At 45.6% G+C, this 12,312-nt stretch overlaps 1 protein-coding gene across 1 annotated transcript in view; it reads right to left on the bottom strand.

The window, feature by feature from the left end:
- The window catches only part of MED13L (mediator complex subunit 13L), a 168,895-nt gene that overhangs the window by 18,113 nt on the left and 138,470 nt on the right, over positions 1-12,312 (bottom strand). Inside the window, exons 15-20 of the mRNA XM_071445451.1 lie at positions 10,171-10,391; positions 6,890-7,095; positions 3,717-4,663; positions 2,887-3,066; positions 1,025-1,248; positions 270-462 (exon numbers count right to left, since the gene is read on the bottom strand). Of these exons, the coding sequence (XP_071301552.1) occupies positions 270-462; positions 1,025-1,248; positions 2,887-3,066; positions 3,717-4,663; positions 6,890-7,095; positions 10,171-10,391 (1,971 nt within the window). The remainder of the gene's footprint in view (positions 1-269; positions 463-1,024; positions 1,249-2,886; positions 3,067-3,716; positions 4,664-6,889; positions 7,096-10,170; positions 10,392-12,312) is intronic.

Raw genomic sequence — 12,312 nt, 5'->3', positions numbered from 1 at the left:
TTGAATCTTCATGACCAATGTTTGCTATGGGTGTCAGTTCAAACTGATATGAATCAATTGTCTTTAAAACCAGGACTGACTTTGCAGGGCTTTGTGACTTTAAGCTGGTACTGACACCTTCTGCTCTCTGGCCAAACCGTGCAAATACAAATACAAAGCCTTGTATTATCTTTTAAATTTTTAAACAGACCATAATCTGCATCTTTAGCAAACTCTCACTGGGTTTGCAGATGCCCCTCGCAGTGCCCAGAGCCGGGGGTGTCACTCACCAAGGTGATGGCGGCAGACCTGCGCGTAGAGCTTGAGCCTGGAATGATTGTCACAGTCCTCGGAGCCCCAGGGCTGGCTGAACCACTCGCTCACCAGCTCGTCCGTCAGCTTCTGCGCCACGCTCTTGCCCACCCGCATGATCCCGTCCCGTAGCACTTTGCAGATGGGCTTGTGCTGCCCAAGTCTGCACATCTGCCAGGGGAGGGAAGCAGAAATACCTGTAAGGAGATGCCAGCCACCCCAGGATGTTACAGAGACTGGCTTGTGGCTTAAGCCCCTTATTCTCAGCACACAGCTAGGGGCTTCTTAATAAATATCTAAAAAAAAAAAGTTACATTTATCTTTTGACTTGAACTGCACTCACAGCAAAACTAAGGAATCTGACATATTGGGGAGTACATGCTAAAGAAATAAATGCTTTTATCCCCAGCCTAGCAACTGTGAGAAACCAACAGCTTCTTTAATGTGCTCCTTGCTCTTTAGGCTTGGTTGGGCCATCACTGGGAAGCTGCAGCTCTATTAATGCCGCTGGGAAGAGCAGACAGCAACAAACACTCCAAAATGCCCAGAGAATCCCAGTGTCACTCAGACAGCATTCATGGACTCTGAAAGTGCAGAAAGCCCTCAAAATGAAAAAAAAACCCTTATTCTAATAGTTGTTACTTTAAACCCCATAGATGTCTCTCAGTGGACATGCACTGGAACAGCAATGACACTTAAGAAGCAATAAGTCAATGTGGTCCCTCTTTCCAACCTCGTATACAGCACTCAAGTCCCTGAAGAAAGTTTTGGCTCCGTCGAGCAAGGCCTCATTTTCCGGACACACCACGATGTAGGCAACATCCCGGTGGCCCCCATAGGGGTCCAGCAGGAGCCTCTCCCAGAAGGGCAGGGAGAAGGGAGAGATTGTCAGGAAGTCCTTGTCATAGCCCACCAGCAGCGTCGGGATCGGGAGAGGCTCAGGAGATTCCTCAGAGCCTTCACAGGAGAAAAAACAAAGAAAAAATGTTAAAATATCTGGTTTAACAACAGTGGGTCTCTGATGGCCCAGGAAGTGGTGGGCTCTTTTACAGGAATATTGGAAATCACTCATCCCTTGCTGTTCTGAGTGTCCTACATGTTTAGCATGGAGTGGAAATGGTTATCAAGGGTGTGCAATGCCTGATAAACCATGTGCTCCCAGCCTTTCTTCTTGGACAAGATATTTAATAAAGGAGAGGGAAGATTTATATCATACTTAAGGAATGTCATATAATCAAAGTTGTTGGCCGAAGTAGAGGGAGCTGATCCAAGCACCACTTAAACTTTCCTAGAAAGCTGCAATAAAACATCTCCCAGTGTACTCCAAGTTCATGTACTGCCCTTCCCGAGGCTTCATCTCCTGGTTTTCCTTTGTCGTATCTATAACCATAGCCATGGAGTTCCTGTTCAGTCACAAGTAATAACAGGAACACACAAAATCTGACCTTACAGCTCTTCATCCACCTCCACCTGGTTGTGCAAAATTACTGAGGCTTAGAGAAATTCATTCCCAGGTATATAATACTACACAAAGTTATAATTCTAAAAATTGCCTCCTGCCCTTCTCCATAGGATGTGCTCCAAGCACTGCTGTCCCCACAGAGAGGATTATTACCCTGTGTAACAGGGTGTCTCCCAGATACTGCCTCAGAAGAAGAAATATTGCTGAAAATGTCAAGCTAAAATATACCCAGTAGTTCCTGCAGAATATAATTCAACTTTATTAAAAAGTCAGCATCCAGTAAAATTCACTGACTTTCCATCAAAGGTTCTGCTCTGCACTCTATGGGAATTTTGGTGCTATTCTCTGGTAACAATTGGCAAATCCTAACTCTTCAAATTACAAATGCTGGGAAAATTATTAGAAGCGCTGCTGGTGGGGCACAACAGCTTTAGACAGGAACTGGAGTTACCCCCAGTTATCCCAGCCCCAAGGAAAGGAGCAATATATCAAATGCCAATAGAGAGCAAAGTGTGGTGGAGCTGGTAGGAAAAACATTAAACCAGACTGCACTGGTTAAGCCTGAAATAAACTGCAAGCAAGAAAATACAGATTGAAATGTCAGTCGTTATTCTGCAAACCTACACACACAAAGTCTGGGTTGTTATTTTACATTTTACAGAAGTGCCACTTACAGCCAGAAGATACTGAAAACTTCTCATTAAGGCTACAGGAACCTGCATGGAGAAAGCATTCCCAGTTTTTCAGGATTTGCAGAGCTCACACAAGCTCTGTTCCCATTATGATGTGGCTGATTTCAGCAGTCCCCTCTGCTCCCATTTCGTCTACACCAGGCTGCTTTGGTCTAACCTAACCCTGGTCTAACCCTGCTTTGGTCTGAGCCAGCCCCCCTTCAGGTGGGGGGGCTGAGCCTCACCCACAGTTTCTGCTCCCTTTAAATCTGCATCACCTGGAGGGGTAAAACCTTCACCAGGGTGTCACGAAGGCCTTTTGAGGCACTTGAAACCTCTGTGAAGAGCCCCCCACCCCATGACCCCAAGCTGTATGAACAGCCCCTTCCTATCATTTCCAGGACAAAGTGCCCATTTCTAGGAAGCTGCACTCTAGCTTGGCACAGAGCCCAGTGTAGGTACCATAGGTCCCCCGTCCTGCCATCTTATGGAATTGCTGCCAGGTGAGTGGTCCCTGCACGTGCTGGATGTTCTCCCAGGTCCTTCCTGTCCGCTTCTTCTGGATGGCATCCTGGAGAAAGGGCTGCAGGGAGAGCAGCATGCGCACCACGTCCTGGGAGGAGAGCATGCTGATGTCCAGCACTGCAAGGGACAAGATTAGCAATCACTTCAGGGAGGGACAGCAATCCCTTGGGCACAGCAACAGCTTTTGTAGATTGTTCCTTGAATTGCTCTGCACACTGCCCATGGACTTTGGGCACGTCTAATTAGGTGGATAGTACTCAATGTGCCATTTCATGGCATTTTCAAAAACACTGCTGTCACCACAGGCCTTTACACACACATTTCAGTATCACTGGTGTCCAGCTCAGGTCACAATATGTCAGAGCTGTATAACTTCAGTATACAAACAAGTAATATTTAATTATAATTTCCCCCCCCCTTGGTACTTTTTCCCCCCTAACTCAAACAGAGCAATTCTTTTCTGCTGACTGCTTATACCCTTCTCCAAAATCAAAAAGGGCCCCTAATTTTCCCTCCCCCCAAATACCTGAATCTGCTTCAGATTTGTGAACTTCCACAGACTCATTCCCAATTTAGGCCACAAGGTCTGAGGACAACTAGATTATTGGTACTTTAGGTGTAATTTACAAGCTTTCAGAAATCTACTTTTATCTCTAGCATATTTTTAGTCCTGTCATTTCCCACATAAAGATCATGTGGGTCACAACTAAACAAATATACAGACGTCTCAACACATTCAGAGACAAAAGGCTCAGCTGTGCATGTACCGTTGCTGTGAGGCCAGGAATGGACAGTGGCACTTCGGACAAGGGCTTCGTCCACCTTGCCCCCCGTGGGGTTGTCCACGTACTGCCTGCCCTGCTCCAGGGCATTGAAACATTCCACCCAGGAGTCGTTGCTGTCAGCCTGCAGCCGGTCGTAGCTCAGGTTGACACAGGGCAGTGTCTGGCGGTTGTTGGAGGCCATGTAATCCAGGCAGCTCAGCGAGGTGAAGGGCTGCGTGTGCTGGTTCTGCAGCAACAGCAGGAGGCTCATGGGAGGCTCCTGGCTTCTCCTGGCTCCTTCTCCCATCTGTGAGATCAAGTTGCTCTGGCAGATCATCAGTCGCCTTTCTGCAGCCTGGCCGATGTCCGAGGTCTTGCCGAAAATATCCAGCTCGTCCTCGATGAAGAGCCCGGAGTTGTAGCCGAGCTTGCGGTTCATGATGGCGCTGAAGCCGCAGGTGCAGCGGTACTGATCCTCGTTGGAGGAGTCGGGGATGTACAGCCCCACGTCGGCGCCCTTGATGTTCATGTTGCAGGCGCAGATGCAGCAGCTGTCGAAGTTCCTGTCCTTGAAGATGTTGAGCACGGAGTCGGAGAGGATCAGGGTCACGTACAGGCTGTGCGCCTCCGGGATGGGCTGCACCGTGCCCGGCTCCACCGAGTTGAGCGGCCGCGTGGTGGAGGGGGTGGAGGCGGGGGAGCCCTGGTCCGTGCTGTCGTACTTGACGGAGCCCTGGCCACTGGCGGTGCCCCCGCCCCGGGGAGTCCTGGGCGTGCGCGGCGTGCGCGGCGTGGGCACCGAGAAGCGCGGCGTGGCCGGCGACGGCAGCACCCCCGCGCCGCTGTTGCTGGCGGGAGCCGCGCTGTTGAGCGTCACCGGCGTGCTCATCTGGGGCGTGCTCATCTGCAGGTAGTCCTGGTCTGCCAGGCTGCCCACGCTGGGCACGTTGCTGCAGGGAAGGGATGGGAACAGAGACCCGTTCTGTCAAAGCTCATTTTTAAATACATGGAGATAGTGGAACTCACTGAAACTGCAGTAAAGAACACTCTGGTCATAACCTTGACTCATGGCTCTCAGCAGAACTCAGAATTCTCACCACTGTTTCTTATCATTGTGATAAAAAGTATTACTTCACCCTCTTAAAGATTATTCTTATGGCTTAAACCTCAAATGCTCTTGAGAACAATTTCTAGATAAATGATCAAGTTAAGATTTAGAATGTTTGCAACTTTTTTAGAGAAAAAAGAAAGAATAGTAGCTTTTATTTTAAACATCACTATCTGTAAAGAGATACAGATTAGTAGGAATGAAACTATTTCAGAGTGATAAAAATCTTTATTTTAGAAATGATCACTTGAAATGGCTGTCAAAAGTCAGACATGTGGCTCTGATACACGGTGTCACCTGATGGACACACTCTGTATGTCTGATTCTATAAATGCAAATCCTCATTTCGGATTACACAGTCTGTGGCACAATGGGATATGTTCCATTACAAAGTCTTAGTCCAGTAAAGCTAAGAATCGTATTTTTGGGTCATCTCCATTCATGACTGAGTTTTATTACTCTGGTTTTGTCATTTCCTGCCAAATTCTAGTGACCACAGAACAATTTGTACATTCCCATGAGATCTGTCTTCCATCTGCAAGGACTTAATTCTAGAAACAGGTAATAAGGGCCCAATCAAAGAAAAAGATCTTACTTTTCTCTTTCCACATCTCTTCTAACCTGCTTACTTTTCTTGTACTGTGTAAATTACATATCAGAATGAGGAAAGAGTGTAAGATCTCAATAAGTCTCTGGATAAGGAAGGGGAAACAGGATTTTTCCATGTTTGTCTGTCCTCACAGTGTATTTTGTGTGTCATTGTAAAGGACTAGCATTTGAATGCCCACCTATCATTAGTGACTTGAAAAGGAAAACATTGAAGACCTCTTTCCTTACAACCACTTTATTACCTTGAACTGATGTGTGTCCAACTCAAAGCAGGAGAGGGGAAAATAATGAAGCAGAGTCTGAAGGAGTTGTAGAGCTGCAGCAGCGTGTGTGCCTCAGACTAATAAGAAAAGGTGACCTAGAAACCCTGATTGGCAATCACCACTCTGTCGGAAGCCTGCAGTAATAATCCTCACTCTAATTGGATTAGATTGAAAATGAAAGGGTTTTTTCCCCCAACAAATACCTGAAATTAATAACCAGCTCAGGCCCGGTGCATCAGTTACTATTATGAAAAAACCTGAGAATTAAATTGCTCCCTAGGCACTATATCAAGGGTTTACAATTTCTTCTTTGCAATTCTTTTGAGAACACTGAAGGACCCTTTGGGGCTGCAAAAGGACTGATTTAAAAGATTTACAGACTGATTTAAAGATACAGACTGCTTCCTCTAGAAGTGAAGTAGTGCAGCAGGAGACCTTTGTACTATTACTATGCTTTTTAAGAGGTTTTATTAATTTAATGGTGCAATTATTGCTAGCTTTCAAAACCTCCAGCAATGAATTTCCTCCATAAACATTGCTAATTTCTGAGAACTGAGTGAGGAATCCAAGCTTTGAAAATGAGTGTCAGTGGTTCCCTGTAGGTCACATCACTCTCTTCTTTTGGTCTCAGGAAGGGTGGGACAGGACAGGAATGGACCAACATCTGTCTGATCAGCAGCTCCCCACAGCCCCACTCAGGGACACCACAGGAGCTCAGAGGAGCTCCACTGGCCCACTCAACATTTTCAGAGCCTTCAGAATGGCAAATGGAATCACCAGGATCAGAGATCACCAGGCTGGAGCTCAAAGTGACACAAGGGAGCCTGGCTGAAGGCTGAACATGGAAATGGGACAGCAGAGATGTGATGGGTTGAGTGCATTCAATTTGTTCCCCAACACTTGTGGTTTCAGTTGAATTACAATTATTTTCTTGTATCAGAAATTACCATTAACTCAGGCACTGCATGTTCCCGTTCTTTTAAAAGCATCGAGAGTGGACACACTAACACCCCTGACTGCCAAGGCCAGCGTTAAATGTTCCTGCTTTCAGAACTGTTTTGATCTCAGTCAATGACAAACCTAAAAGGTTTAAAATACATTTGCAGGCTAAAGCACTGTCAATACAAACAACCATTTTAGTTACCCAGCTTTAGGCATGGGTTTGACAGACCCATTTCCTCCAAGGCTGTACTTACTTGTAGCCATCTCTGATGAAAGTGGCTGCAGGTGGCAATGGAAGTTGTTCAATTTTTGGAGGGACAGCCCAAGAAGGCCTGAAGATGCAGGCATCTGGAATCTTCAGAGGTAGGAGGCACTGGCTGGGCAGGATCTTCAGTGGAGCAAACAGGGAAGAGCCCACGAAAGGTTGAAATGATGGAACTTTGTGCACATACGAAAAATCCTGTAACATCCAAGCAACCTTGGTTACAACAATGTGGTCAGGCTGCTCTTTAGATATTTTTTAAAATTAAAATCTATTGTACTGTTTGAACCCTCTACAATTACCTTTTTACCCCCAAATGAACTATATTTATTCCTTCTACAAGGCATTCAAGAGTAGTTCCTTCAAGGAAACTCAGCTGAGGCTCCCTGTTATCCTGAGATGCTGCACAGCTTTATGGCAGAAGGTTTCACAATTGCATCAGGCTCATTTCAGACAAGCTGTGCCTGAAACATGAGTAGCGCACTATGAAAATTTCACACTACCTAACTTTTAGCACCTCATTTAGGCACTTAAAAGGTTGATCTTTGCAAGACTTCTGTACTGACAGTGAGGAGAGGCTGCCACAGTGTGAGGAACCCTGAGGTGCCTTGAGGCAGCCTCTAAATAACCCCCACTGTGGGGGTTCACATCACTTTGGCAATAACAGTGCACACTTTGCCAATCATTACATGGAGTGTTAAATCCAAATATCTAAACAATCCAGCAAACACACTATTAGCTATCAATGAAGTTCAGCCCAGCTGAGCTTGCAGTGACTGTCACATTTGCTTGCAGAGAGTGATGACAAGAACTTCAGCCAGAGTTTCTAGAGCTATTCCAGCTCTTTCAGGAGAACAGAATTAGTCCTCTTGAGGCACTACTGCAAAGTAAAAATCAGCATGAAAACAGTAACAGCAGTCTCAGTATTTAACATCTCATTAGAGCTTTGCATTTTTTTCCCTTGCACCTTGTCAAGCATTGAGGGATGAGGAATGTGTGGATTTCTATCTCCAGCTGCTGAATGCTCAGCACAAGGAATCTACTTCCATGTTCTCAGGATGATCAGCAATGGGTTTAGTGCTTGTTTCCCCCACTGGTGTGTATGAGCAGGTGTGACACACACAGAAGCAAGTCAATTGTGCTGTTGGAAATGTTCTCAGGCAGAATTGAAGTATTTTAATACTCCTGTAATGGCTGTGAGGGAGATTAAAATATCTTTGGTATCAGTGACGCCCTGAAATCTGCTCCCACTCCAAAACCTTCAGCTCAATGAATTCCAAGACAGACTTTTCTTTTTCCCAGGCCCAAGTTATCTTATTCTTGAAAAAACAATTTACTGCACAAGCAGAAGAGAAAAACCAGCAAGGTCTGTGGCAAGGCAAAGTCTTACAAACCTTATAAAAAACCTTATTTCAAACCCCTGTAGTGGCATAACAACTTGTGGATGCAGCAGCTCAAGATGGGCAATGGAGACTGTCCTGGAGCACACACTGAGAAGGTGCCTCTTCCCAGTGTGCCTCCAAGTGAGAGCTCAGGGAGGGAGGAAGGAAGGAAGGAAGGAGAGATCTGGCAGTACCAAAGCAGACTTGTGCCATGTCCTGATGTCCAGCTGGCTTCTGCCATCAGGAGGGACACTGGGAATTCCCTCCCACATCTGCAAAGCCCCTTTCTCCACAGAAGTGCTGGGACAAGCTCCCCACAGCTCAGCCCTTGGCAGGGGAATGAGCTGGGAATTCTGGGGTCTGACTGGACACCCTGGACTGGCACCAAAACATGGGAGCACAACCCTGGAATTCTGTCCCACACACTGTCCTGCTCTCTGGCAGGGACAGGGACTCCCTTCTCTCCCAGGGACAAAACTGAAAGCTCCTGTGGAAGAAGTCACCCTGTGGGACTTGCCACAGCCTCCCTTGCAGTCTGCCTGAGGGATGCTATTCCTGCTGGCAGGAAAATGTCCTGGCTGACAGCTGAGCACATCATTTACACTGAACAAAGGCATCCATCAGTATCCTCACACCAACACACAGCCACTTCTTGTCCATGCAGCTGCAAGTGTGTCCCTGGCTCAGCAATGCAGACCCCTAAAAATCAGCCCTCAATCAATTCCAACATGGGCACAAAGGAGAGGGAAGGAAGTGGTGCTGGGGACAGAGACAGCTGCTGAAATAGAAGGAGCAGGCTGTGGCACAGGAGGGACAGAGTGGGTCTGAAGGAGAAGAATTAGGCTATACAATCAAAGGCTGGGGACTACCAGGAAGCCAGAGTTAGAGTGGGCATCTCCCTTTTTATTCCCTGTGTACAGAGCAGCTTGCTGCAGAACAACATGCTGTGCATTTCCACACAAAAAGTGCATTTTTATTAAAAAAAAACCCTCAGGCTGTATGCATGGAAATATGGCAACTGTACCTTCTGACAAAGGTGACAAAAGGCAGCCCCAGAAGTTCAGTAATGCAGGACACACAGGCAGAATGATTTGTGCCCTGCTCTTACCCTGTGATGGAACAATGACACAACCAATGTATATCAGTGCTGATGCTGGGTCCCTCCATGGGATGCTATGGAGAAATGGCCACACTGGGATGTCACAGGAACCCAGAGTCCCCAGCTACAAACAGCTCTTTACTGAGACACTACAGGACTCGAGAGAGGAGGAACTAGGTGACATTACCTGACCTGTGTTATACAGAAAGTCAGATAAGAATGGTCCCATCTGGCCTTAAAACTTGTGAAGTAACATCAGCTGAAGAAGAAACAGAGCAAGTTCAACCCCTGGGCTTTCTCATAGAGTTTCAACCCTAACCAAAAAAGGAACATTTCAGAGAGATAAAGGCAGCCTTTCTACATGCACCACTTTATCCCACTGTGTGCCAACGTGGCAGCAGGGAGGGGGGCACAGCAAAGGTGCCATAGAGAAATTATCTAAAGAAATACATCATTTAACAGCTACTTAGCCACAAGTGTGGTGTTTTTCCACACATGGACATTCTTTCTGTTAGGCACAGGGCTCATTTCACATACAATACTGTTTGTTTCCTGAGAACACCCAGAACCACTACAAACATAATATTACAAAATGTCTACAGTTAAAATCAGGGAAACAATTAAAAAGCTCTTCTACTAGAAAAGAATATTTTTGCAGCTCCAGGCTGACAGGTTCTTTACACAGGTCCAGCTCACATTTTTAGTTGCTACACACACTACATGGGACTTGTTTATAAAACTCAAAGTGTGCATAGAGGACTTTGTAAAAATCCCACATTGCTGGCATGTTACCTTAATTTCTTCAGGTTTAGGGCTACCTAATCCATCCTCCACCTCCATTTTAAACTCAGCCAGCTGTGTTGGAACCATGTTGACCATAGGACTCTCCATCATTCCCAAGGCAGTCACGGTCTCTGAACTTATTCCATCTTTGTAACTCATCACTGGGGAGAAGGCAGGGTGCTGTTCTAAAGAGGGTGGTGTTGGGAACATCCTTTGGAGATCTGCAACAGCTGAAGAGGATGAAATAACACAGTTAATCATTCAAATATACATTCTCAAGGAAATTCAATAAAACAGAAGAGACCAATTCAATGCTAGCTCTTATTTCATCAGTTAAAAACTAGCAAAGCTTCTCCAGATTTACTGGGGTTCTGACAGCAGTGTAAGTGTAGGCCAAAAGTTAACTCCTAGGGATAAATTCCCCAAATTCCTGGGGATACTCTGCAAAGTTATTGTTCAGCAGAAACAACAACTTGGTAGATGGACAAACAAATGCAGAGTTTACCAGCAACTAATAAATCCTTCATAACTGGAGAGCTGAATTGGCATTAACACCAAGCTCACACCACTGACTGTTTCTAAGAAGCCACAGAGGAGTTTTCTCCCTTTGCCAGAGCTGACCTAGCCCTAAACCAGGAGGCCTTTGGAATTCATGTGTCCTGAGCTGGATTTCTCCACTCGGTCATTGTATCCTTGTCTGGTCCATGGCAACACAAATCCTGCCACAAACACAGGCAGTTCTGCCCAGGAGCAGATTTCCAGGCATCCCAAAGTTCCAGTGCCAGAGAAGCCACAAAATTATCATTTTCCATCACAAGATATTAAGCCAGGAAGATCCCTAAATGACTTCTCAGGAAATGAACACAATGGAATCATCCACTGTCTATTTTTCTTCTTTAAGCAGAACCAACCCCAACAGAGATGCTCTATACAGTGTAATGCAATCAAACACTAAGTATTGCATGCTCTCCTTCCAACTACAGCTTCCATATTTATTTTGTGTCACATTCAGCATAAATGCTTTCTTTTCCTGACTTAAATTAGGACAAATCCTCTCTGGACAAAACCATCAGTGGCTAACCACTCTAATTAGAGGAGAGTGAATTCCCACAAGTGTCTCCTCTTAGATACTTTTTTGGACAGATTTAATGCCCAATCCCATTTCCATACCCAAGCTGATGGGACACAAGGACACCCTTATACTCAGTAACATCTGCAGCCTAAAGATAATGGAAAATTCATAAATTAATACAGATGGGTTTCTGACTGGCCAACACTGTGTTGTGGAAATCCCAACAGGTAAGAAGAAGTACTGTTCTCAAAAACAAACAGAAAAAGGCAGAAATAAGAGATGGGATTAGAATTATCTATGGACTATGAATACCTGCACTAACAGTACATTTGTGTAGGATGCTGCAGCCTCAGGATGTGTCTCCACTCTACCTTAACAGAGCCAGCCCTGCATGGGATGCTTTTGTGCTCAGAGATGACACAGTCAGGCTACTGAACTCTTTAGACAAAGGGATACCACTCAAATAGGGGCAGTCCTCTCAAAATGCAGTTCTGTTGGTAATAGCTGTCCCAGCTGAACCCAGTCCTTCACAATCTGGAGCAGCAGAGTAAACAATGGGCTATGAATTATTCCCACTCTGTCCATATTCTTTTTTCCCCACTCTTTCAGTATCTGAATTTAAAAGCCCTTAGTCTTGTCCTGATACAGGATAAATTAAAGCTGAAAAAAAGTTCAGCAGAATGGAAGAAACTCTTTTCCATGAACATGGAATTAGTATGGAATACAATGTTCAGGCTGGCAGCTGTTTCTCAGCAGAGAGAGGTGCTTTAGGCACTGCAAGGGGACAAGGAGGAAGGTGAAAATGAAGGGTGGCCAGTAGGAATTTATGATGCTGTACAAGGCACTTCAGCTCACCACAGACACTGCTGTGCCTCCACAGCTGGTGGCAAGGCCACGGCTACAAGTGGAGTGTATCTGTTTAACTTCACACTACATCATTTTCTCACCTCCAGCTCACTCCACTTAGCAAAATTCTGCAGTGCAGATTCATAAAAAAGTTTAATTACAAAAAATCCCCCAACCCTACAGCAACAGGCAACTATCATCATTCATTTTCATGTGTGTCATGCTTGAAAAAG

Source organism: Agelaius tricolor, unplaced genomic scaffold, assembly GCF_023055355.1.
Source record: "Agelaius tricolor isolate 1412-34295 unplaced genomic scaffold, bAgeTri1.0.p SCAF_20, whole genome shotgun sequence".
NCBI classification, from domain to species: domain Eukaryota; kingdom Metazoa; phylum Chordata; class Aves; order Passeriformes; family Icteridae; genus Agelaius; species Agelaius tricolor.
This window is presented reverse-complemented; position numbering and strand designations above follow the sequence as displayed.